Genomic DNA, 27704 nt, shown 5'->3' with positions numbered 1-27704 from the left:
AAAAATTAGAATATCGTGCAAAAGTTCATTTATTTCAGTAATGCAACTTAAAAGGTGAAACTAATATATGAGATAGACTCATTACATGCAAAGCAAGATAGTTCAAGCCGTGATTGGTCATAATTGAGATGATTATGGCTTACAGCTCATGAAAACCCCAAATCCACAATATCAGAAAATTAGAATATTACATGCAATCAATAAAACAAGTATTGTGCATAGAACAATATCGGATCTCTGAAAAGTACAAGCATGCATTTGTACTCAGTACTTGGTTTGGGTCCCTTTTGCAGCAATTACTGCCTCAATGTGGCATGTCATGGAAGCTATCAGCCTGTGGCACTGCTGAGGTGTTATGAAAGACCAGGATGCTTCAATAGCAGCCTGCAGCTCTTCTGCATTGTTCGGTCTCATGTCTCTCAGCTTTCTCTTGGCAATGCCCCATAGATTCTCTATGGGGTTCAGGTCAGGCAGGTTTGCTGGCCAATCAAGCACAGTAATCCCACGGTCGTTGAACCAGGTTTTGGTGCTTTTGGCAGTGTGGGCAGGCGCCAAGTCCTGCTGGAAAATGAAGTCAGCATCCCCATAAAGCTCGTCTGTGGAAGGAACCATGAAGTGCTCCAAAATCTTCTGGAAGACGGCTGGATTGACTCTGGACCTAATGAAGCTCAGTGGACCAACACCAGCAGATGACATGACTCCCCAGATCAACACAGGCTGTAGAACCTTCACACTGGACTTCAAGCATCTTGCAGTGTGTGCCTCTCCATTCTTCCTCCAGACTCTGGGTCCTTGGTTTCCAAATGAGATGCAAAAGTTGCTCTCATCAGAAAAGAGGACTTTGGACCACTGAGCAACAGACCAGTTCTGTTTTGCTTTAGCCCAGGTAAGACGCTTCTGATGTTGTTTGTTGTTCAGGAGCGGCTTGACAAGAGGAATATGACATTAGAAGCCCATGTCCGGGATCCGTCTGTGTGTGGTGGCTCTTGATGCACTGACTCCAGACTCAGTCCACTCCTTGTGAAAGTCCCCAACACTTTTGAATGGCCTTTTCCTGACAATCCTCTCCAGGCTGCGGTCATCCCTGCTGCTTGTGCACCTTTTTCTTCCACACTTTTCCCTTCCACATAACTTTCTATTAACGTGCTTTGATACAGCACTTTGGGAACATCCAACTTCTTTTGCAATTACCTTTTGAGGCTTTCCCTCCTTATGGAGGGTGTCAATGATGGTTTTCTGCACAACTGTCAGGTCAGCAGTCTTTCCCATGACTGTGATTCCTACTGAACCTGACTGATAGACCATTTAAAGGCTCAGGAACCCTTTGCAGGTGCTATGGCTTAATCAACTGATTACAGTGGGACACTTTGAGCCTAGAATATTGAACCTTTTCACAATATTCTAATTTTCTGAGATTGTAGATTTGGGGTTTTCATGAGCTATAAGCCCTAATCATCTCAATTATGACACATCACGGCTTGAACTATCTTGCTTTGCTACATGTAATGAGTATCTCATATACTAGGTTCACCTTTTAAGTTGCATTACTGAAATAAATGAACTTTTGCACGATATTCTAATTTTTTTGAGTTTCACCTGTAGAGTGCAGGAAGAAGAAACATACTAGAAGGAAGAGAAAGAACTTGATTCAGTCTTTTTTTAAAAAAAAATATTGCCAGTCTTTGTTTGATCTATATTCAGTTTTTCTGCCTCGGGGACACTCCAGGCAAACTGAACAGAACTTAAGATCTGATTTATAATAACCCTCCCTCCTTCCCAAAGGAAAATTGGAGAACGAGCCAAATAGCAAGATCCATAGTCTGGAGTCTGCTTGGCCTCATCTTAATTTCCAAAATGCAGTTCCTGGTATTCAATCTTGTCTCTTTCATGGGTGGTCCTCGACTTACAACCATCCATTGAGTGACCGTTTGAAGTTACAAGCCAGGGCCCTGGGAAAAAAAATGACTTACAACTATCCTTCACATTTCTGACCATCACGGATGATTATAAAACTCGATTCGACTCAACATACAACCGCAACAACTGATGACGGAAGTTCAAGTCCCAATTGCGGTCGTTAAGTGAAGGACTACCTGTACATCTTCAAGGGCAGGCTCACATAGAATAAATTATGGTAGTCTAGCAGAGACGGGGAGAGAGGGTTAGAACTCCGCTTCCAACCATTTGTTTTAGTGACCGTTCAAAATGACAATGGTACTGAAAAAAATGGACTTATGACCATTTTTCACACTTACGACGATTGCAGCATTCCCCCGGGGGTCACAGGATTAAAATTCAGGCGCTTGGCATCTGAATTTACGACTGTCCTAGTGTCCCTGGGGTCATGTGATCACCATTGGCAGCCTTCCCAGCCAGCTTTCTGACAAGCAAAGTCAATGGGGAAAGCCAGATTTGCTTAAGGACCGCATGGTTCACATGCTGCGGGGGTCGTAAGTGTGAGGATGGATTGCATGTCGCTTTTTTTCAACGCCATTGTAACTTTGAACAAGCATTAAACCAATGGTTATAAATCAAGGGCTACCTGTAATCTGAAAATCATCATCTTTGAATGACCCCCTAATCCCTTGCAGGGTGGAATCTGGGCAACTGAATGGAGCGGAGTGATTACTGGCCGGATGCCCTTCCTGTTGCCAATGTGGAGTTTTGTTCAGCAGATATATTCTCATCGTGCCCAGAGAGAGAAATCTCTGGGCCTCTACCTGGGATCGAACTCCCAGCCTCCTGATTGTGAGGTGAGAGCTCCACCCCTAGGACACTGCACTCCTTTCCTGTAGCCTGAAAATGCCAATCCCAAAAAAGTTTGTCAATGCCCGATCTACAGAAGGGAGGAATTGACGCTCCTTTCTTACGTCATCATTCTTGACACAACCTTCCGACAGCTGGTTGACATGCAACCACATAGCGTTCCGAAAATAGTTGATCCGCTCGCATTCTTGACTCTCGAAGAACTGCAGGAGACACAGAAGAAGATCAGCTATTGAACTCCTCAAAAGAAGCAGCATTATTGTGTCCGAGTATCTATGGAGTATCTTACTCATCCAGGTCATGGGTTGTTTTTCGAGAGGCAACTGGACTTTCTGGTTTTGCTTTGAAGACGTTTCACTTCTCATCCAAGAAGCTTCTTCAGCTCTGACTGGATGGTGGGGAATGGAAGGATCCCATAGAACTGAAGAAGCTTCTTGGATGAGAAGTGTTAGTTGGTTCAGGAATTCTGGGAGTTGAAGTCCACACGTCATCAAGGGGCCATAGTTCCCTCATGCTGACTCAGGAATTCTGGGAGTTGAAGTCCACAAGTTACATACCCCTCACATCCCGGACATAAACTGTTTCAACTCCTTCCCTCAAGGTAACACTATAGAGCACTTCACACCAGAACAATTAGACACAAGAACATTTTTTTCCCACGAACGCCATCACTCTGCTAAACAAATAATTCCCTCAACACTGTCCAACTATTTTCAAAGTCTGCACTACTATTACTATTAATCTTCTCATCCCTCCTTATCACCCATCCCCTCCCACTTGTGACTGTATGGCTGTAACTTTGTCGCTTGCACCCTTATGGTTTATATTGATTGTTTCCTAGTATGATTTGATTGCTTATTGTTCCCTATGGCTATTATTAAGTGTTGTAACCTGATGATTCTTGACTCTTGATTAATGTATCTTTTCTTTTATGTACACTGGGAGCATTTGCACCAAGACAAATTCCTTGTGTGTCCAATCACACTTGGCCAACAAAGAATTCTAAAGAATTCTATTCTCTTATAAAGTGACACAGACACAGATGAACAGGGTTGGAAGGGACCTCGTAGGTCATCTAGTCCAACCCCCCCCACCTAAGCAGACTCTACACCATTTCTGACAGGTGGCAGTCCAGTCTCTTCTTGAAAACTTCTAGTGATGAAGCTCTCAAAACCGTCTGAAGGCAGCTTCTGTTCCATTGGTTGGTTGTTCTCACTGTCAGAAAATTTCTCCTTATTTCCAGGTTGAATCTCTCCTTGATCAATTTCCATCCATTGTTCCTTGTCTGGCCTTTGGGCGCTTTAGAAAAAAGCTTGACCCCTTCCTCCTCTCTATGGCAGCCCCTCAGATATTGGAAGACTGCTATCCTGTCTCCCCTGGTCCTTTTCTTCACTAGACTAGCCAGGCCCAGTTCCCCACCTCTGGTCTAAAGATGAATAAATGGTCTAAAGATACCATAAATGGTTAAGGCAACTAGGTATGTCTAAACCTAATGAAGAGAAGTTTAGAAGTGACCTGACAGCAGCCTTCCAATATCTGAAGGGCTGTCACGGGGAAGAGAGATTTATTCAATTTATTCTCCATAGCGCCTGAGGACAGGACAAGAAGTAATGGAAACATATCAAAAAGCAGTCCAACCGAGAACTAAGGAGAAATTGTCTGATAGTGGGAACAATTAATCAGTGGAATGGCTTGCCTCCTGAAATTGTCGGATTAGACAACCGCTTGTCCATAATAGTATGAGGTTTCCTGTGAGACTCTAGAAAGAGTACAGAGAAGATCAACAAAGATAGAATCAGAATCAGATCAGATAAACAGAGTTGGAAGGGACCTTGTAGGTCATCTAGTCCAACCCCCCACCCAAGGAGGAGACTTGCCTACACCATTTCTGACAAATGGCAGTCCAATCTCTTCTTGAAAATCTCAAGTGATAAAACTCCTACAACTTCTGAGGGCAACTTCTGTTCCATTGGTTGATTGTTCTCACCGTCAGAAAATTTCTCCTTATTTCTAGTTTGAATCCAGGGGTGGGATACAACAGGGTTAACTACCGGTTCAGGATTTACGAGCTTCACTGCAGGCTGCGAGCCGCGCGTCTGTAAATCGTCATCAGCAGCTCCCTGCAGAGAAGCAGCCTTTGAAACAGCCCTCTTTTCTTGCTTTTCTAACTGCAGCTGTGCCTCGTTCGGCAGCTGAAGTTGAAAAATCAAGAAATAAAGATCAGGTAAGAGCCCGTGTAGGCGGGTGGGCAAAAACATCCGCAGACATAGAACTGGTTCTATGTCTGCTGCTCTTCAGAGCTACCGGTTCTACAGAGATGGACAGAACCAGTAGAAACCCACCCCTGGTTGAATCTTTCCTTGATCAGTTTCCATCCATTATTCCTTGTCTGGCCTTTGGGTGCCTTGGAAAATAGCTTGACCCTTTTTCCTCTCTGTGGCAGCCCCTCAAATATTGGAAGACTGCTATCCTGTCTCCCCTGGTCCTTCTCTTCACTAGACTAGCCATGCCCAGTTCTTGCAACTGTTCAAGATGGTTTTATGAGAGACTAAGAACTAAGGCTGAACCATAAGAAGAATGGTTGTAGGAATTAGGTATGTCTAGTCTAATGATGAGAAGGACTCAGAGAGACATGATAGCAGTCTTCCAATATTTGAGCAAATATTATGCAAGTAATAAGGTGAATCTACTGTATTTTCTCCCACGGGTGGGTTTTTTTTGCCGGAATTAGCTGGCTTTCAAATTTGATATATAAATAAATAAAATGTATGGGACAATGCTATTCCAAAAGGGAGAAGCAATAACACCAAAAAATTAAATAAATTTATTTTAAAACTGTATTCTAGGATCTATTTGGAATGGATGATGGGGAAATCCACTTTCTTGAACTTGTTTGGCTTTCTGCCTTGTTGGCTTCTTCTCTGCTGCGTAGGGAAATCTTTGGGTTTTCCAAAATAAACTAGTATACCCTTATGTGGAAGTATTTTACATGCAGCTGTTAAATTACAGGCTGCGTCCACAAAGGTTTCTACCAAACACCCAGTCATGTAGCTGAATCAGCAACTAAACTGTTGGTTCAGCTGAATATCTTACTTTTTGTAACAACAACAATACAAAGAAGGAGAGAGAGAAGGGAACCCAGAAACAATGGGGAATCCTGCCAAACTTGAACGCAAAAATCTCGGGAACTTCCCTTATCACCTCCACCTTAAACATCACACTGAGAAACAAGATCTCTGCTTTACTTTTGGTGATGTTGTGTTTCGTTTACCTCACAAGCCTTGATGTGTTCATTCTGCCATTCTTCCCTGATCTTCTCCAGAGCGTTGATGTTGTTCTGGTACATCCTGTCTGCAAATGGGAAGCAACAATAAAGTTACCCAGTTGTGTGCTGCAGCTGCCAAAAAAAGCCAACACAGTCCTAAGCTGCATCAAAACGGAGGGATGGAATCAAGATCACGTGAGGTGTTAATACCACACTTTATAATGCCTTGGTAAGGTCACACTTGGGATAGTGCATCCAGTTTCGGTCGCCATGATGTAAAAAAGATGTTGAGACTCTAGAAAGAATGCAGAGAAAAGCAACGAAGATGACAGGAGACTAAAATATATAGAGAATGGTTGCTGGAACTGGGTATGTCTAGTTTGATGAAAAGAAGGACTAGTGGGTGATATTATAGCAGTCTTCCAATATCTAAGGGGCTGTCACAAAGAAGAGGGAGTCAAGCTATTTTGCAAAGCACGAAAAGACAGGACAAGAAGCAATGGGTGGAAACTAATCAAGGAGAGAAGCAATCTAGAACTAAGGAGAAATTTTCATGACAGTGAGAACAATTAACCAGTGGAACAACTTGCCTCCAGAAGCTGTGAATGCTCCAACACTGGAAGTTTTTAAAAAGATGTTGGATAACCATTTGTCTGAAGTGGTACAGGATTTTGTAAGCAGTGGGATAGCAGGTTTCCTGGGCAGGGGGTTTCCCAAGCAGGGAGTTGGAGCAGAAGACCTCCAAGGTCCCTTCCAACTCTATTCTGTGTTAAAAAGATGGTGGACCCAAATTGCATCTTGAAACTGCAGACATAAAGGTGCAGGGATGAACAACCTGCCTCCAGAAGTTGTGAATGCTCCAACACTGGAAGTTTTTTAAAAAGATGTTGGATAACCATTTGTCTGGTGTAGGGTTTCCTGCCTAGGCAGGGGGGTTGGACTAGAACAGGGGTGGCCAACCTTTTGGACCTCAGGGACTACCAAACTCATAATTTTAAATCCTGCAGACCAGAGACCCTGGGAAAAGACCCTCAAAAATGCAGGAAAATTCCCTACCTAGTCTTTCCTTCTCTCCCCCAAACTCCACCAGAAATGAGTCTTTGGGACCCTGCAAGGCATCCTGCTCCAAGAGGCTGCACCGTCAAAGATTCATTTCTGGTGGAGTTTGGGGGAGAGAAAGAAAGACTTCTGCTGCTTCTGCTGCTTTCCTTGCATAAAGCCAAAAGTCTCTCTCTCCCCCCCCTGAGAATGGAGCTGCGATCCCAAATACAGAATGATTGGTCGGTAGGAAAACAGGGTGGGGAATTTTCCTGCTGACTTTTTTTGGGGATTTTCCCAGGGTCTCTGGTCCACAGGATTTAAAATTATGAGTTGGTGGTCCCTGAAGTCCAAAAGGTTGGCGACCCCTGCTCCAAAGCACCAGAGGGCAGGACAAGAAACAATGGATGGGAACTAACCAAGGAGAGAAGCAACCTGGAATTAAGGAGAAACTTCCTAACAGTGAGGACAATTAACCAGTGGAACTGCTTACCACCAGAAATCTTGGGTGCTTCATCACTGGAGGTTTTTAAGAAGAGACTGGACAGTCACTTGTCTGTAATGGTATCGGTTCTCCTGCTTGAGCAGGGGGCTGGACTAGAAGACCTCCAAAGTCCCTTCAGCTCTATTCTATTCTAATTCTAATATAGCATGCGGCCTAATTTTCTTGGTCCTTTCAAGATCTGAAAGCAGAACTTTTGCTGAAAATTTGCAAAGGGCATCATTATGAGCAGATTTTGGAGGGGGTTTTTTTGGGTGCCTTTGAGGAAATGCTGACATCCAACTTTAAAAAAAAAATAAGCAAGAAAAACTGAAGTCTTAATAAAAGTCCTGCTGATCAAGGATGAATGTTTCCCTTCTGGATTTTTCTTGTAGAATTTGGAAATTCTTATCTGCTCCCTGTTAAAGATACATAGAACATAAGAGTCACAAGGCTGGAAGGGACCTTGGAGTTCATCTAGTCCAACCCCTACTCAAGAAAGGAGAGTTTTTATCATCCCGGCGAAATCATTCCTAGGAAGGATTTGGAAAAATCTAACGGAGTTTCTTGTTGATTCACCTTTTCTCTGAAGAAGATGCATGTTTGCTTCCACCCCCAACCTCAAACCAAGGAAGAAGATATTTAACCAATGGAGTTAAAGTTCCTTCAGCTGTCTATATTTATATACATTTTAGGCAATTTCCTTCCTCTTTTCCACTCCTACCTATTCCTTTTTTTAAAGAAACTATATTCTATACGGCCTGAGTTCACACAAAATAATGAATCCTCAATCTGAATTCACACACAATTGCTTGGCCCAAATAAATCAAATTTTGACTTAAGCTCATGGACCGGCCCACAGGACACACTGAGATAATGACTGACCCCCCAACTTCCTATCATTAACCTTAATAGCTCCACTCACATAACATGCTAAACTCAGGTTTCTGGTGTGCACGCACATGAAAAGACCAGCTGGCTGGTGTGCATGCATGCGCCAGAATCTGGAACATCAACGGGCATGCATGCCCTGCCCGGAGAGATGGCTTTTGTTAGGAATATAAGTCACCTAACAGGTATTTGGGTTAGAAATATATAAACCAGGATAAACATTTTAGTACTATATTTTTAAGGGAATGCAAGAGCATGCAATTGGGTGTGGTTTCTCAAACAGCCATAAGATGGAGCCAGAAACCTGGATTGTTTTAGTCTTGGTCTCAGAAGAGAGTGAGTATCTCTGTTTCCTTCTGTTGGAAAATATTGCCGTTCCTCCATTTCTTCTAATTGACTGATATTACTGGATTTAATGTAAGTCTGATACTGAACTGTTTTTGACACTGGACTTTGATATTTGGATTATCCCTGGATTGAAAAACTGACTGATTTACCTGTGAATGACTTTGGATTGCTCAATTTGGACTTTGCTTAAACCTTTCTGGAAGTAAAAACCTACATTTACTGTACAGTGTATCTGTGTACTGTGTGTGTATTATTCAAACACTTCTCTCAAATACATCTCCCTGTATGCGCTCATTCTCCTAACGGGGAATTACCTCAACAGCTCTGCATGCCACTTCCAGCACGTATGCAATAGGTTCACCATCACGGATCTAGAAGCTATCAGGTTGGGTAATGTTAGTTTAACAAGTGACGTGATCCTAGTCTCTTGGTGTCAGTCCCCTGTGCATTAAATTGGTCTTCCTTTAAGACCGAGAAGTGGAAATCGGTGTGAAAGTTGCCAATACTCTTCAGAGGAAGAACTCACCTGAGTCCTCCAAGGCAGATTTGGCCTGAGCGAGTTTCACGAACAGCTGAAAAGGAAGAATAAATAACAGATAAATAACAGTCAGGGAACATGTTAATTCTGAAAAGGGGAGGGGAGGAGAAAGAAAAGAAGAGAGAAAAGAAAAAAAGGAAAGGAAAGGAAAAAGAGGAAAAAAAGAGAGAAGAATTACTTCTATTTTTTAATAGGAAAAATAAAGACTCCCTTATAACTGGATTGGGCATAATATAAATACAAATAGTCCTCAATTTATGACTACAATTGAGCCCAAAATGTCTGCTGCTAAGGAAGATGGTTAGTTTTGCCCCGTTTTATGCCCTTTCTTCCCACATCTGTTAAGCGAATCACCACAGCTGTAAAGTTAGTGACATGGTTGTTAAGTGAATCTGGCTTCCACACTGACTTTGCTTGTCAGAAGGTTGCAAAGGGGCATTGTGTGATCCCAAGACGCTGCAACCGTCATAAGTATGAGTCAACCCTCTGAATTTTGATCACGTGACCAGGAGGCTGTTGCCACAGTCATGGGTGCGACAAACGGTCCTAGGTCGCCTTTTTTTTCAGTACCGTTATAACTTCAAACGGTCACTAAAGGAATTGTTGAAAGCCGAGGGCTACCTGGAGTTAAAGCGCAGCATTGCAGGCTCAGACTGCCCACAGCCTGAGTTCGATCCTGATGGGACTCAAGGCTGACTCAGCCTTCCATCCTTCCGAGGTCAGTTAAATGAGGACCCAGATTCTTGGGGGCGGGCTAAACCGCTTAGAGAGGGCTTGTGACCCAAGGACTACCTCCAAATGCCATTTTGTGTGATGGCCTCTTGGCCACTGGCCCCCCCAACAGTCAAATCAGAGAAGGAGGAGGCGTGGGAGTCAAGGTCAGCATCAAGACAACCTGAGAGCTCTGAGGGAGAAGAGGGAATGGAGCTGGCAGAGAGAGAGAGACCAAGGCCGAGCCTGGGTCATCTGTCCGTCCTCAGAGGGAGAGTCAACAGCCCCCAGGTCTGGAGGTGGTCGAGGAGGAAGAGGAGGAACAGCTGGGTCCAGTGCCTGACGTGCAAATGCACAGAAGGCAGAGGAGAGGAGAGGAGTGGAAATCTATGGGCCGGTCCTTGGGACGGAAGAGCCACTGCTGCTAACAAAGCCCCACCCTAGCTCTGGGGATAAAAGGCAGGGGGTGGAGACAAATAGATGTGGCAGACAACTATTTATCTCCCGGATGGATGGACTTAAATAGGCTGAGGTGAAAGAGGAACTTTATGCATGGGGCGGCTGGCGCTCCTATTAAAGGAATCATTGCTTCAACTACAGAGGATGTCGGGGTTCCGCACAACTGCCCTAATTAAATCATGAGCCTCGAGCTAAGCTTTAAAAGAATCCAAAAGATTTTATTTGGAGCGACGTGTCCGGCACTAACCCTGTATGAAGCCAACTCCGAGACACGTAATTGACTATCCCCTATGACCCTGTTTCCCCCCCCGCGGGTGTGTCATAAATCAGATTCGCCAACGAAACATGTTCAGGGGCTGGATGTCATCAATCGCACTCTCCAAGGAAGGATTTTTGTGGGCAGAAGATCCAGTAGCCTAGGCCAGGGGTCACCAATCTTTTGGACCCGAGGGACCACCAAACTCATAATTTTAAATCCCGCGGACCAGAGACCCTGGGAAAATCCCCCCAAAAAAGTCTGCAGGGAAATTCCCCACCCTGTTTCCCTACTGATCGATCATTCTTTATTTGGGATCGCAGGATACCGTCTCCAGCTCCGTTCTCAGGGGGAAGAAAGAGGGAGACTTTTTGGCTTTATGCAAGGAAAGCAGCAGAAGCAGCAGAAGTCTTTCTTTCTCTCCCTCAAAATCCGCCAGAAATGAGCCTTTGTGAGTCTTGTCATGCCGGCGCAGCCTCTTGGAGCAGGAGGCCTTGCAGGGTCCCAAAGACTCACTTCTGGTGGAGTTTGGGGGAGAGAAAGAAAGACTTTTGCTGCTTTCCTTGCCTGCAGCCAAAAGCAGAAAGAAGCTGAAGGAAGCAGCCCAATGGCCAGGCCAGGCTTATGGGGCGAGTGGGGAAAGTGACCCCCCTCCGCCCTTTCCCCCCTTCCCTTACTACCTCGTGTTGTTTGCAATGCAAGCGATGCAAGCCTTGTGTTCCCGTGGGCCATGTGAGCAGCGCAGACTTGTGTTCCTGCACAGCCCGGATTAATTGCTTTTTGGGGGGGGGGACATTTCTCTGCGGACCACCCAAATTTTCTCACGACCCACCAGTGATCCCCAGCCCACGGGTTGGTGCCCACTGGCCTAGGATACAATCTCTACAAGATAAGTGTGGAATGTGCATCCGGCCTTCCATCTGCCACACTCCTCCCCCTCAGCCCTTCCCCCATCCTCCCCTCCTTCTTACGGCAACTCGGAAACAGGCATAGGAAGGCTTCACGAGTTGACAAAGGGTTTGTCGTGTTTGGGGAGCTGAGTCAGGACATTTTTGGGGGGCGAAACGGTCCTCGAATTGAAGCCCAACGCCCTATTGGACGCTGTTCAGGTGCTCTGCTTGGCCTGCGTGGATCCCTCCCCCTTCTACCTTCTCCTGCTGCTTCGGTGTGACCAGGTTGCTGCTCCGATGAACGGCTTGCTCTGCTTCGTCTTTGTCCCTGCACCGCTGTTCGTAGAGCCTCTTGGCCTGGGAAATGGCAGAGACAGAGCAAGCTGAGCAGGACAGGCGATGACCCCGTCTATTAATAAACAGAAGGGAGGAACCACTCACTTCTATGGTCTTCTTGTATTGCAGATTCCGGGTTTTGTGAATGGAGTCCATTATTAGTTCAATCTGTGAAGAAGAAGAAGAAAAATAAAAATAAAAATGCAAGAACCACACTTTGTTTCCAGGCAAAACATTTCCCCCTTCTAAAAATAGAAGACCGCACATCAAGAATGGAGGGGAGGGTGCGGAAAGCCACTCGTTTATTTTTAACCTTGCAAAGCACAATTCTCTGTTAACCCTAGAGATGTTCAACTTCCAAGGAATCCTTGACTTTAGGACTGCAACGGAGCGCAAAGTTTCCATTGCTGAGGCAAGTAAGTGACTTTTGCCCCGTTTGCCAATGCTTCTTTTTCCCCACGGTTGTTAAGCGAATAGAATAGAATTCTTTTATTGGCCAAGTGTGATTGGACACACAAGGAATTTGTCTTGGTGCAAATACTCTCAGTATACATAAAAAGAAAAGATACGTTCATCAAGAATCACAAGGTACAACACTTAATGATAGTCATAGGGTACAATAAGCAATCAAATCGTACTAGGAAACAGTCAATATAAATCGTAAGAATACAAGCGACAAAGTCATACAGTCACAACTGGGAGGGGATGGGTGATAAGGAGAGATGAGAAGATTAACAGTGATAGTAGTGCAGACTTTGTGAATAGTTGGACAGTGTTTCCAGGGATATAACTCCCACAACTTCTGAAGGCAACTTCTGTTCCATTTGGTTGATTGTTCTTACTGTCAGAAAATTTCCCCTTATTTCCAGATTGAATCTCTTTCCTTATTCAGTTTCCATCCATTATTCCTTGTCTGGCCTTTGGGTGCCTTGAAAAACAGCTAGACCCCTTCCTCTCTGTGGCAGCCCCTCAAATATTGGAAGACTCCTGTCATGTCTCCCCTGGTCCTTCTCTTCACTAGACTAGCCAGGCCCAGTTCTTCTCTTCACTAGACTACCCTTCAACCCTTCTTCATAGGTTTTAGCCTATAAGGTCTCTTGCCTTGACGAGGGAGTTGGTCTAGAAGACCTCTGAGGTCCCTTTCAGCCCTATGGTACTATGTTCTATCTGTTGAGTTACACTGAGTTTCTTTTTCATTTCCTTCCCATAAAGCAGTGTTTCTCAACCTTGGTTGGCATCTTGAAGATCTGCTGACTTCAAGAATTCCCCAGTCATGGGAATTCACCCGTGGCAAGCTGCCCATGTTTGCTAAGGAAGTCTGAGACTTCCACACCTCTTAAAGCTATCAAAGTTGAGAAAGAGCGCCATACACTACAGAACATTTTCTGTAATAGTCCTGTTTCTTCTTTGTAAGTTCACTTAGACATTTGGTTACTCTGTGCTATGTGGAAACTCAACTTTTGTCTGTTGGAGGAGGTGGGGGAAATAGTCATTGTGACGTCCTTCAACAGTAAAAACTAAAACTTGGTAGCTTTTAATTCTGAACTTTGAAATATAACATAAGCAATCACCGTAAGAGGTAAACAGAACAGATTAACAGATTTGGAAGGGACCTTGTAGGTCATCTAGTCCAACCCCCTGCCCAAGCAGGAGACCCTACACCATTTCTGACAGATGGCAGTCCAGTCTCTTCTTGAAAACTTCTAGGGATGAAGCTCCCACAACTTCTGACGACAACTTCTGTTCCATGGGTTTGATTGCTCTCACTGTCAGAAAATTTCTCCTTATTTCCAGATTGAATCTCTTTCCTTATTCAGTTTCCATTCATTATTCCTTGTCTAGCCTTCAGGTGCTTTGGAGAGAGAATAGTTTGACCCCTTCGTCTCTGTGACAGCCCCTCAAATATTGGAAGATTGCTATCCTGTCTCCCCTGGTCCTTCTCTTCCCTAGACTAGCCATGCCCAGTTCCTGCAACCGTTCATCCTATGTTTTAGCCTCCAGTCCCCTAATCATCCTGGTTGCTCTTCTCTGCACTCTTTCTAGAGTCTCAACATCTTTTTTACATTGTGGTGACCAAAACTGGATGCAGTACTCTAGGTGTGGCCTTACTAATACTTTATAGAGTGGTATCAGTACCTCCCTTGATCTCGATTGTATCCCTCTGTTAATGCAATTTAGGACTGCATTGGCTTTTTTGGCTTCCATCGCACACTGTTGGCTCATATTGAACTGGTTGTCCACTAAGACTCCAAGATCCTTCTCACAGTTTGCTTAGTGGCCATTCAAAGTTACAACAGCGCTGAAAAAAGTGACTTATGACCATTTTTCACACTTACGACAGGTGCAGCATCCTTGGGGTAACATGACCCTACAAAACAAATATTGCCTTCAATGTATTTTAAAGTTTGGCTTCCATTCGAGCTGTTCGGTTTTCTTATCCTCTGAAGACAGACAGATGAACAGAGATTGGATAGTCAAAAATATCCAGTTCCTGTCATTCTACTACAGGCAGTCCTCGACTTACGACCACAGTTGAGCCCAACATTTCTGTTGCTAAGCAAGAGAGTCGAGTGAACTTTTTCAGTGTCGTTGTAACTTTGAACAGTCACTAAATGAAGGGCTGCAAATCAATGAGTTGACCAATCCTTCCCTCTCAGCCCAAACTACCTCACATAGTTGTTGTTACTAGGAAGAACATTAGATAAACTAACTAACGTCGGGCAAGGACTCGCCCCACTAAAACTCCTGTAGCCTCTGCTTTTAATTCCGCAGTCACGTGATCAAAATTTGGGAGCTTGCCAACTACAGGTCGTCCTCAACATATGACTGCATTTGAGCCCAACATTTATGTGGCTGTTCTGACTCAAACCCTTGTCCAATAAAACAACCACAAACCAAAGGGAACAGAAACCTTTTAATGATTCTTACGAATCCCCGGTTAAAAGGCTGCTGCAAACTAGTTAACTTAGATAAGCACGAGCCTCGCCAAAACTGTGTGAGGCTGCCAAGAATAACTAAAATAAGAAATATTTTACAACACAAGAGTCTTCAAATACCAACTAAGATACTGCAATGTCCACGAGGCTGGAGTTTCAAAACGTCTTTGCCTTCTGCAAAGTACGTTCGTTTCACAGCTGGCTTTTATCTTCTTGAAGGAGGGGCCATTACCTTGCAGCCTTACTCCCAAGTTGCCCGAGCTGCTGCAGCTATTCTTTCCTACTATTCTTTCCTTGGCACAGGCTCCTCGGAAACCTCCTCATCGCTGCTGCCAGCCCCCACAATCTGTGAAGGCAGCAGTCCACTCCCTAATGGTCCTGGCCCCTCATCTGAGTCCTTGCTCTCCTCAGCCGTCCGCACCTGCTTCCAGCTAACCACAACAGGCTAAGTGAGAAAGCATCTGAATTTTGATCATGTGACCAGGGGGGATGTTGCAACGGTTATAAGTGTGAAAAACGATTAAAGTCACTTTTTCATGGTTCGTTGTAACTTCGAAAGGTCATTAAACAAATGATTGGAAACCCGTGGTCAAAATAACATTGGCTGAAGGCAATGAAGTGATGTGGTAGGCTTCTCAATCTTCACAAGCATTCTTCACAAGTGATGTGGTAGGCTTCTCAATCTTCACAAGCATTGTGTTGTGGCCCATCGGTGGCTTACAGAGCTGGCAGCAGAGTCGGACAGTAGGGAGGAACTTGGGAGGAACCTGGGCCAGTCTACAGACCCCTCACATCCTGGACATAAACTGTTTCAACTCCTACCCTCAAAACAACACTATAGAGCACTGCACACCAGAACAACTAGACACAAGGACATTTTTTCCCGAATGCCATCACTCTGCTAAACAAATAATTCCCTCAACACTGTCCAACTATTTACAAAGTCTGCACTACTATTACTGTTAATCCTCTCATCACTCCTTATCACCCATCCCCTCCCACTTGTGACTGTATGACTGTAACTTTGTCGCTTGTATCCTTATGATTTATATTGACTGTTTCCTAGTATGATTTGATTGCTTATGACTATTATTAAGTGTTGAACCTTATGATTCTTGACTCTTGACAAATGTATCTTTCCTTTTATGTACATTGAGAGCATTTGCACCAAGACAAATTCCTTGTGTGTCCAATCACACTTGGCCAATAAAGTATTTTTTTTTATTTGATTTGTCAATCACTTACAAGATAATAGGTATAAGTATATACATAGTTATGAATACATGAAATGGGTACATATAAGAAAAATAAAAGAAACAATAGGACAGGGACGGTAGGCACATTGGTGCACTTATGCACGCCCCCTACAGACCTCTTAGGAAAGGGGTGAGGTCAATAGTAGACAGTCTAAGGTTAAAGTTTTTCGGGTTGGGGGAAGAAACTACAGAGTCAAATAGAGTATTCCAGACATTGACCACTCTGTTGCTGAAGTCGTATTTCCTGCAATCAAATTTGGTGCTGTTAACCGTTAGTTTGTATCTATTGTGTGCTCTTGTGTTGTTATGGTTGAAGTATTCATTGACAGGTAGGACATTGCAATGTATGATTTTATATACCATACTTAGATCAGACCAAAGACGGCGTAATTCAAGGTTTTCTAGGTCTAGAATTTCAAGTCTGGTGGCATAAGGTATTCTACAACAAGTAGAGGAGTGGAGAACTCTTCTTGTGAAATATTTCTGGACTTTCTCAACTGTGTTAATATCAGATACGTAATGTGGGTTCCAGACTGATGAGCTGTATTCAAGTATTGGTCTAGCAAATGTTTTGTATGCTCTGGTTAGTAGTGTGATATTACCAGAGAAAAAGCTACATAGGATTAGGTTAACAACTCTTAATGCCTTTTGGCTATGTAGTTGCAGTGGGCTCTAGCACTTAGATCATTAGAGGTGAGTATTCCCAGGTCCTTTACAGAGCTTGGGTCATCAACAAGATCTTGACTATACAGCTTGTATTTTATTTTCTGATTTTTTTTGCCAGTATGTAAGACAGAGCATTTATTTGTTGAGATTTGAAGTTGCCATTTGTTTGACCATTCTGACACATAGTTAAGATCTTTTTGAAGGGTAGCAGTATTGTCTGTGGTGTTGAACAGCTTTACATCATCAGCGAAAAGAACGCAGTTGCTCTTAATATGATCACAGAGGTCATTTATGTAATGAAGTATGAAGAGAGTTGGTCCTAGAACACTGCCTTGGGGGACACCACTGTTGACAGGTACAGAATTTGACAGGACGTTCCCAATTTTGACCATTTGTTGTCTGTTTGACAGGAATGCCTCTATCCAGTTATGCAGGTGTCCAGAGATACCATAAGATTTTAGTTTTAGGAGTAGTTTGTCGTGTACCACTGAATCAAAGGCTTTACAGAAGTCTATGTAGATTGCGTCTATTGCTTTGCCCTGATCGAGTTGTGTAGTCCATATGTTTTTGCAGTGTAAGAGTTGTAGATTACAGGATAGTTTTTTCCTGAAACCAAATTGTTTATTAGAGAGTAGGTTGTTTGTCTCTAAGTGGAGGATGATGGATTGGTTAATAATTGATTCCATGACTTTACAGAAGACGCAGCATAAGGAGATTGGTCTGTAATTTTCAACTAGGCTTGGGTCTCCCTTTTTGAAGATGGGGATGACCGTGGCTTGTGACCATAGGTTAGGCAAGGAGCTGGTCCTGAAAGATTTTTCAAAAATTATGCTTAGAGGTTTGGCTATGGCAGTGGATAGCTTTTTTAAGAAGTCGGCACATATTCCATCCGGTCCAATAGATAGAGATGGTTTTAGATTGCGTAGTGCTTTTTCAACATTGTCTTCTGTAAAATCGATATGTATTAGATCATTGTTGTTATCTGTGGTACGGCTAGGAAATACTGGGCATGATCCATTGCTGTTTACAAATACTGAGCCGAAGAATGTGTTAAAGATGTTGGCTTTAATGATGTCGTCATTGCAGTCTTTACCATTAGGTCCTATCAGGGGTGGGATGGACTTTGAGTCTTTTAGTTTGTTGTTTACAAAATTGTAAAAAGCGCTATTCTATTCTATTTTATTCTACTCAGTCTTGGAGGCTGAGGAAGGCTCGGACAAGGGCTCTGCATCAGAGGCAGAGATGGGGCCAGGGCAGGCTGGCAGTCAGCAGCTGCCTTTACAGTCAGACAGCAGAGAGGCAGGGGAGCTTCTGGAACCGGTTCCCAGCCTGCACATTTGCAGAGCTGCCAAAAAAACGGCACAATTAAGAACTCAGGGCTGACGTGGGAATAAGGCCACACCCCGGAGATGATTGGTCCCTCCCTTAGGGCATAAAAGAGGAGCAAACAGGACGTGAGCTTTTGCAGGAAGCAATTAGTTCGTCTGGTCGTTTCAAGCTCAGAAAAGTTCTGTTTGACTCTGTGTCAAGTTTGGCCTTGCCCTGCGTTTGGCAATTAGTTCTCTGGCAGCATTCCAAGTGTGATAAGGGTGGGTTTTTATAAACATTCCCCTGAAAGACTGTATGGGAAGCCTTGTGAATGAACGTAATTCACAGCCATGGAAATAAAGAGAGGACTCTGCTGGGACTGAGATTGTGTCTTATGCTTTCTAAGGAAGCCTAGATCAGAACACATTGGATTGGGAACTGTTGGCTGGGAATTCTGGTCTTGCACTCCCAATATTTCAGGGGAACATCAGATTTGGAAAACTGGTCCATTGATAAGGTAGTCATCTTAGCTTGGTCTTAAGGGGCCTCCCAGCTTTACGACTTGTGGACTTCAACTCCCAGAATTCCTCAGCCAGCATGTCCACAAGGCATAAAGTTACCCAGGTTGATGACCCTTGGAATAGATGAACTATTCAGAGCATGGCCTGGCTGAGGAATTCTGGGAGCTGAAGTCCACAAGTCGTAAAGTTACCAAGGTTGGAGATCCATACTATAGAATGAATCCCTGGTAGGGCTGGGAAGTTGTCCAGCAACCTTGGTTGTCACCCACCACATTCAACCAAGGAGGCCTTGTCAACCTAATCTACACATTTCAATTCAGATTTATTGGTGATATTCTGAAATATACTGTAAGAAGCCCCCCCCTCCTCCCCAGATTAAATACTCCTCATTCTTAATATTAAGAGAGGCAGGATAGAATATTTACGCAAAGGAGAAATGAAGAAACATGTTCTTAAAGGCAGAAAGCAGCTCCAGTCTTCCCGCATAGTAAAACAGCCTCCAGCAGATGCCTGGTGGATATTTTGTACCTATTAAGAAAGACTGGACCAAACTATTCATAAACAGGACACCTACAGCTCCACATGATGGGATTAAGAATTTACATGCCCCACCCAAATTCGAAGAACAGGACATGACCTTTAGGACATAACTAGCTCTATACCTGTGCTTCGCTACCAAACTATGTCATCGGGCTTAGTTTTTCGGGAGGAAAATAAGGGGAAAAAATTGTGCCTCTGCCTACCAGCATCCATCAGTATTCATCTGGCTAGCGTCCTGTCAGTGTGTGAGAGAGTTGAGGGCTGTTTGGAAACGGAAACATGGAAACTGAAACAGGATTGTGAGCAAGAAGGAGACAGCAAGGAGCCTGGGTGTGGCTTAGCTCAACTGTTCTGTACTAAAGTGCTTGGTGCTGTGAAACTAAAACTGAAACTCCTCTCCTCTGCTTGTGTTTTGCAATTGAAACAGATTTATTTTCAGGCGGGGAGGATAAGTAGAACTCCTTAGCATGAGAGCATGTTAATAATAATACACAAAATACTTGTGAAAACCCAAATAAAATTGTTTTCTTTTTAAAATAATATATAGAATACTAATGCTCTGATGGTCATTTCGAAAAATCCTTTCTTAGTGAACACCTAGAAGCCAAGAGACACATATGTGTCAAATTTCAAGTTTGTAGGCTTTACGGTTCGGGAGATTTTGTGATGATGTGTGATAAGTGGTATTTCACTTTTATATAGATAGATAGGATTTACCCACCACCTTTAGAATAGCAAAAGACACAAGGCTCACTACATTGTACAACCCCCTGGAGCATCTCAAACCCAAAACACCAGAAACCTATAAAGATCCATCTATGCATTCAGCCATTTTGTCAGCTGTCCCAGAACTGCATGCTGTGATTAGTTCTCTCATCAATAAACCTTCTTTCTTAAGCACCTTCCATTTTATTCCCGACTTGGAACTGAACCTGGATTTTTCTTCCAACAATACCTCCCTCTCCCCAATTCCTCACCTTTTTACGATGGAGTTTTTGCTTTTCTCTGAAATCCTCCATTTTCTTCGCTTCTTCCCTGAGATTCTGGGCTAGCTGCATATGGACCTGGCCAATAGTCTCCACTCCTAGGAGCAAGAACATCAACTCAGGTAGGAAATCCACTTTTCTCATCATTTCACAGATGAGAAACCAGTTGCAGAAACTTTACAACTGGACTTGTGCCTTCTGCAAAGCCATAATTTGCTCAGCTAAGGATGGTCCGTTCCTTACGCTACAATGACCGAACTTCACATTTCACACTTGAGCATAAATTTGTCCTACAAACCACAATGGCTGGATTCACACCTTTTAAATCAAAGTCAAACTCATCCTCCCGGGGGCTCAAGGGAAGCCTCTGGAGCCTCTGGAGGCTGAAAAACAGGCCGTTTCATCACAGGCCGAAAAAGGCCTCAAACAGGCTGAAAATCCGCTGGGAGGCACGCGCATGCGCAGTGCAGGCAAATTTGGCTGAGGCTCGCGTGCCCACCTGCGACACGCATGCCATAGGTTCGCCATCACGGTTCTATTCTATTCTAAGTTAGTTTTAGCAGAGCTGTGCTCTTTCCAACACACCGTCTTGGACTACCAGAACTTCTACAGATATTAAATACTAGGAAAATGATGACTCTTCCGATGACCTCTGAGATATAGATGGACTGCTCCCCATTCTGAGGTCAAGAAAAGTCCTCCAGCTTCCCACCCTGGGCATGACCCTAATGACTAACTCTGTCTGAAGATGAGTAAGACTTATCTCAGAAGTTCATGGCTACTGACAGTCACTATATTATAATCTAGCAATGTGGGAAACTCTCAGGCTCCATGTCTTAACGTAGCCTGAAATGTTGGCTTCTTTCCAATGACTCAGACTGAGAACAAGGGTTCCTCAAACTCTACAGCAGGAATATCCAGGCCTGGCAACTTTAAGCCTTGTAGACTTCAACTCCCAGAATTCCTCAGCCAGCCATCACCAGGAGAGTTCTAGTCTTGCCTTAGGTATGAAAGCCAGCTGGATGATTTGGGGCCAATCATCAGGAGATGGTGAGTTTCAGACTCGCCTTAGCACAAGGGCCTTCAAACTTGGCAAGTTTAAGACTAGTGGACTTCAACTCCCAGAATTCCTGAGCTAACATGACTGGAGGAGGAATTCTGGGAGTTGAAGTCCACAAGTCTTAAAGCTGTCGAGTTTGAAGACCCCTGCCTTAGCATGAAAGCCAATTGAGTAACTTTGGGCCAATTACCAGGAGTTCTAGCCCTGCCTTTGGCATGAAAGCCAACTAGTCAAGAGAAGGACCAGGGGAGACATGATAGCAGTCTTCCAATATTTGAGGGGGAGAGGACCTGCTTTCCAAAAGCACCTGAAGGCCAAACAAGGAACAATGGACGGAAACTGAACAAGGAGAGATTCAACCTGGAAATAAGGAGAAATTTTCTGACAGTGAGAACAATCAACCCATGGAACAGAAGTTGCCTCCAGAAGTTGTGGGAGTTTCATCACTGGAAGCTTTCAAGAAGAGACTGGCCTGCTATCTGTTACTAATGGTGGAGGGTCTCTTGCTTGGGTGGAGGGTTGGAGTAGATGACCTACAAGGTCCCTTCCAACCCTGTTAATCTGTAATCCTGGGTGACTTTGGGCCAATCACTAGGAGACTATGAATTCTAATCCTGCCTTAGGCGTGAAGGTTGGCTGGGTGACTTTAGGCCAGTCATTCTCTCTCAGTCCAACCCTCCTCAAGTTGTTGTTGTTCTGGGGAAAATAGGAGGAGGAAGGCGTATTGGGTATATTTGCTGCCATGTTGACTGCAGAATTCTGGGAGTTGAAGTTCACAGGGCTTAAAGGGGACCCCGCCTCCCTGCCGTAGAGTTTTCTGGCACAGGCATCCATGGGGGAAGCTAATGATGAAGATGGTGTTATGGAACAAGCTCCACCCTTCATACACTTGCACGCAACCTCGGTATGAACGGGTGGAGCTTCCACCTGGCTGAGGAGCAAACCGTTGTTGGGTTGATGGCTTTGATGTAAGGACTAAGCAAACCCAGAGCAAAGCAACTGGGCCTTTGCGACCGGCAAGAACTGAAGAAGCTTCTTGATGAGAAGCGAAACATTTTCAAAGAAAAACAACAACCAGAAAGGCCAAGTTCAGCACCAAGGGCTCCACAATTGTAATCTTCACTTTGTAATAATCTTTGTAATTTTCTATTAGTCTAAAATGTGACTAAAGATTAAATAAAAACAGAGAAATGAAATCTGATTTATTCTTTCTCCTTGGCACAGCCACTGTAAAACTAGGTAAGAGACAGATCAAACATGAGCATCTTTGACAGACCATGGTCAAGCACGGTTTGCTGGATCATCTTGGGTGCATTTCTTAGACAAGCATTAAGCCTTGGTCATCTGAATAGAGAGACCGTGTCAGAGGTGGGATTCAGCAGGTTCTGACCAGTTCTGGAGAACCGGTAGCGGAAATCTTGAGTAGAAGCAGCAAATCCCACTGGCCCCGCCCCCATCTCTTCTCTGCCTCCTGAGTCCCAGCTGATTGGTTGGGTCTCCTTTGGTTGCCCTGCACAGGAGAATGGAGCTGGAAAGCAGGTTAGTGGGGTGGGGAGGGAATGGGGATTTTGCAGTATCCTTCCCCGAGGAGTGGGGAGAGAATGGGGATTTTACAGTATCCTTCCCTTGCCCGCCTACCAAGCCACGCCCACCAAGCCACGCCCACCAAGCCACGCCCACCGAATAGGTAGTAAAAAAAAATTGAATCCCACCACTGGACAGTGTCAATTCTTTGGTTTGTCTAGCTTAGCTTTCTCCAGGTTGATCTGCCCTCTCTACCATACAGGACCTCAACTGGTTTTATCCTCCACCAGAATGTACGGTGACCACCTTATCCGGGTATTATGGAATGTGGAGCTTAATGCACAGGGAAAATCCACAGGAAAAGCTGATTTATTTCCCCACAAACAAAGTTCAACTTTTGTAACACTTACGTTGCTTGAAAACCTCCAGTGCTCTTCTGAGGGTGCTAAAATGAAAGGAAAACAGACAATGAGGTTGAGCAATCGTGAAATTGTTTTGATGTCACCATAAAACACACACACAAAAAAAACCCCAAGACTTTGCTGCGGGTTTTCAGAAATTAGTCCAATTTCAACACCTGATTAGGCAAGTTGTGAAACTCAAAACATAGCTCTACAGTCAGATAGATTTCTGAACTTCTCTTTCCTTGTTTGCTAGTGATTTCCCTAGGTGGCCAAGTCAACGTTTCTCAATCATTCAAAGGACACGCAAAATGCAAAATCCAGAAGACACGTTTAATTCAGGCAAGTGAGAAGAACAAAAACCTTGTGTACCTCTTGCCCCAGGTCAAGTTCGTACAATGCACACTAACCCATGGCAGATCAGTTGCATACCTTCTTCGTTGGGTTCCCCCAATCCGCTAAGGCTAAACCATGAAGAGTCAAAACACATTCTAATTTTATGCAAATAGCTTGTAAAACAAATGTGGGGTCCCTGTCTGCGTTTGAACTAGAAAACCTTGAATTACGCCGTCTTCGGTCTGATTTAAGCATGGTATATAAAATCATACATTGCAATGTCCTACCTGTCAATGAATACTTCAGCTTCAACCATAACAACACAAGAGCACACAATAGATACAAACTCAAAGTTAACCGCACCAAACTTGATTGCAGGAAATACGACTTCAGCAATAGAGCGGTCAATGTCTGGAATACTCTACCCGACTCTGTAGTTTCTTCCCCAAACCCCAAAAACTTTAACCTTAGACTGTCTACTATTGACCTCACCCCTTTCCTAAGAGGTCTGTAGGGGGCGTGCATAAGCGCACCAACGTGCCTACCGTCCCTGTCCTATTGTTTCTCTTATTCTTCTTTTATTTTTCTTATATGTACCCATTTCATGTATTCACAACTATGTATACACTTATACTTATTATCTTGTAAACAATTGGCAAATAAAATAAATAAATAAATAAATAAAATAAACAAGTTGCTGCTTAAGACAACGGGAAATCCAAATGGCTGCCCTTCACAGGCTCACCATGGTATGCCCTGACTGCTTTGAGATCAAACCAGTTTGGCCTAGTGACTAAGGTATTGGGCTAGAAACCTGATAACAGTGATGGTGAGTTCTAGTCCTGCCTTAGGCAAGAAATCCAGCTGGGTGACTTTGAGCCAATCACTAGGAGACTGTGAGTTCTAGTCCTGCCTTAGGCATGAAGACTGACTGGATGACTTTGGGTCAGTCCTCCTCCCTCAGCCCAACCCACCTCACAGGATTGTTGTTCTGAGGAAAATAGGAGGAAGAAGAATTAGTTATTTTTGCTGCCTTGAATTATTTATACATATAAAGGCAAGCTATAGAGATAGAGTTAGCATTAGAATTAGAGTTAGCGATTGAGAAAGAGAAAGAGAGAAAGAGAAAAAGAGAAAGAAAAAGAAATATAATTTAGACAGAGATTAGAGGTAGAGATATACCAGTAGATATAGATATAGAAATATAATATAGAGACAGATTAGATACAGATTAGATTATTTTGGGGGTAGGGCTTATATTGGGCACACATGTAAAAAATCAAGCTAGGGCTTACTTTCAGGGTAGGTTGTATTTTTGGGGAAACGGTAGATATAGATATGTAGGTATATAATAGATATTAGATATATAGATGTAGTATAATAGATATATATAGATATAGATTAGATATAAATATAGATTAGACATAAATATAGATTAGATATAAATATAGATTAGAGATAGAGATAGATTAGACATAGAGATAGAGATAAGATATAGACCTAGACAAAGTCATGGTTAAAAAAATCCCAGGGAATGACACGTGTTAAGTCAGACGTCCTGGACAGTGGCAGAGAGAGAGTCCACCAAGAAGGGGTGTTCCTTTCTCCCACTTCTGTACCAAGTCATCTGTCTCCCTAAGTGGTCATGGATGGGAACTGGTAGCCATGCACCAAGCCAAAGGCAAACTCTCTTCCTGTGACTGCATTTTCCTACCAAACTGGGAACTGATTTTCAACCCTTGGGAGTAAGGACTCTCTCGCACATAGATAGGGCCAATCTGAACAAATGGCAAAGTAACTGCAATTGCTCGGCAGGGGGACTTCAGGCAGTGCTTCCTATGAATTCATTCCTGCATGATGGATGCAACCGTTGGCCTGGGAGTCATTGTTAAATTAAATAAATAAACCGTCAAAGCAAGGGGGTCAGGTAGGATTTTTCCTTCCCATTTTCAGATGTTCATCCAGACTATTTTTAAACTAGGGATAAATCGCCAAGCTGAAATCTAGGTGACTAATGTGGTATTTGACCGAGAATGATGGCTAAGAGATTTCTCCAAACCCTCTTTACCAACAAGTGGATGGCTTACTTTAGCTCTGTCTGCCCACAGGGTTTCTTCCGTGACAGGTTGATCAGATCCTTCCCATATCTCTCTTCTACAGAAGCCCTGAAACAGACAAAGATTGGCGTAAAATTCAGGGTTCAGCCAAGTGAAGACCTCTGACCCGTGGTTTCATCCTGCTACTGAAATTCAACTCAAAAATAGACAATCTTCCAAGACATGTATGATGGCAGATGAGATTCTGCCGAAACGTTGCTACAACTTTAAAAGCACAACTATAATGACGTGGGAAAATACCCGAACAAAGCTGAATACCATACATGTAAGTACCCGTGAAAACTTAAGACAACACACACACACACACACACACACACACACACATATATATATATGTTATGTCTCACCTGTACAAACGAGGTGAGAAGTCCAAATTTCCAACTAAATACAAACAAGCAAGCAAGTCCAGTAATTATGGAGTTAACTCCTTTGAGCTGATAAAGTTCTTGGCAGTCTCACACACACTGTCTGCCAAGTCTGACCAGAAAGCAGGAATATAAATCACACAAGCCGTCACCACACACAGGATACTCCGAAGCTTCTCTCCATAAGTCACACGTTGTCCCGAACAAGTTCCCAGAGCTAACACACCCACTTTTATTCCCTGTGGGGCGTGTCAGTCCCTCATCTCAGTCTCTGATTTGTCCCTTCTTTCTGCGTTGCAGCTCGCACTTTTGCCTGCGACGCTGCCTCGCATCAAGCCAGCATTCCCCTGCTGGATTCTCAGTCAGAGACTCTGATTTGCTCTCCTCCTTTTCCTGATTAGCCTCAGGTTTTCCCTCTTGGTTATCTGCCGACACCTGAGGCACAATCAGGGAGGAAGGCATTGCCGAAGAGGAAGGTCCTGGGGAGGAAGGCATTTCCAAAACCTCCCCTTCCCCACTGTCCGAGTCTTTGTCCTCTAATAAAGCAGGCTCAAACCTGAGAGCCACAACATACATACATACATACATACATACATACATACATACATACATACATACATGTTTTCTTAAGTTTTCGTGGGTACTTACATGTATGGTATTCAGCTTTGTTCGGGTATTTTCCCACGTCATTGTAGTTGTGCTTTTAAAGTTGTAGCAACTTTTCGGCAGAATCTCATCTGCCATCATCAGGCTTCTGTATAGTGTTCACTATTCTGTATAGTGTGAACACTATACAGAAGCCTGATGATGGCAGATGAGATTCTGCCGAAACGTTCCTACAACTTTAAAAGCACAACTACAATGACGTGGGAAAATACTCGAACAAAGCTGAATAATATATATATATATATATATATATATATATATATATATATATATATATATATATATATATATATATATATATATATATATATATATATATATATATATATATATTAAGGTTAGCAGAAAGCCCTCTGCGAAACCAACAGTTCCTGTTTTTAACCTTTCAAATCCCCAAATGTGGTCCTTAAATAGGGTGAAATTTGTGCTCTACATGGGATTGCCTTTGAAAAAAACCACATCTGACCCAGGATGGGACTACACACTGGGCATGCCAAGATTGTGTCCAAGTGAAAATTGCTGCCTTGTACAGCCACGTACAAAGAAAATCTCTACAAAATGTTCTATCATTGGCATCTAGCACCAGCGAAATTGGCCAAAATCTACCCCAAAATCTGAACCCAATATGTTGGAAATGTTAAAAAGACACCAGGCACCTTCTTTCATACATGGTGGTTGTGCTCTAAAGCAAAGAAATTTTGGAACAAAATAAGGATTTGGCTGCAAGAAATAACTGGTGGGGGGGGGTCGGGTGAATAGAACTTAAGCCTGAAATGTTCCTATTAGAGATAATTAGAGGTGATTATAAGAAAGAAATTGAATATATAATAATACACATGTTGACAGCAGCTAGAATAACATATGCTCAAAACTGGAAATCAGAGAGTAGTCCCACAGATAATGTGAGAATAAAAAAAAATGATGGATTGTGCAGAAACGAATAAACTTACAATGGAATTGCAGGAGAAGGAAGAAAAAGAATACTACGCGGTCTGGGAGAAATGGTATGTTTGATTTAGATAACGGGAATAAAAAACTAATGC

At 43.4% G+C, this 27704-nt stretch overlaps 1 protein-coding gene across 1 annotated transcript in view; it reads right to left on the bottom strand.

Annotated features, from left to right (window-relative positions):
- The window catches only part of PSTPIP2 (proline-serine-threonine phosphatase interacting protein 2), a 54298-nt gene that overhangs the window by 11703 nt on the left and 14891 nt on the right, over positions 1 to 27704 (bottom strand). The window contains exons 3-10 of the mRNA XM_087958698.1: positions 25601 to 25678; positions 23187 to 23221; positions 20184 to 20290; positions 12085 to 12147; positions 11902 to 12000; positions 9316 to 9361; positions 6038 to 6117; positions 2871 to 2969 (exon numbers count right to left, since the gene is read on the bottom strand). Coding sequence (XP_087814824.1) covers positions 2871 to 2969; positions 6038 to 6117; positions 9316 to 9361; positions 11902 to 12000; positions 12085 to 12147; positions 20184 to 20290; positions 23187 to 23221; positions 25601 to 25678 — 607 coding nt within the window. The remainder of the gene's footprint in view (positions 1 to 2870; positions 2970 to 6037; positions 6118 to 9315; positions 9362 to 11901; positions 12001 to 12084; positions 12148 to 20183; positions 20291 to 23186; positions 23222 to 25600; positions 25679 to 27704) is intronic.

The sequence above is a fragment of the Notechis scutatus genome, chromosome 2, assembly GCF_049901735.1.
Source record: "Notechis scutatus isolate UNSWTSFEM ecotype Mainland chromosome 2, rNotScu1.2, whole genome shotgun sequence".
NCBI classification, from domain to species: Eukaryota; Metazoa; Chordata; class Lepidosauria; order Squamata; family Elapidae; genus Notechis; species Notechis scutatus.
Note: the sequence above shows the minus strand (reverse complement) of the source record. Positions and strands in the feature narration are given on the sequence as shown.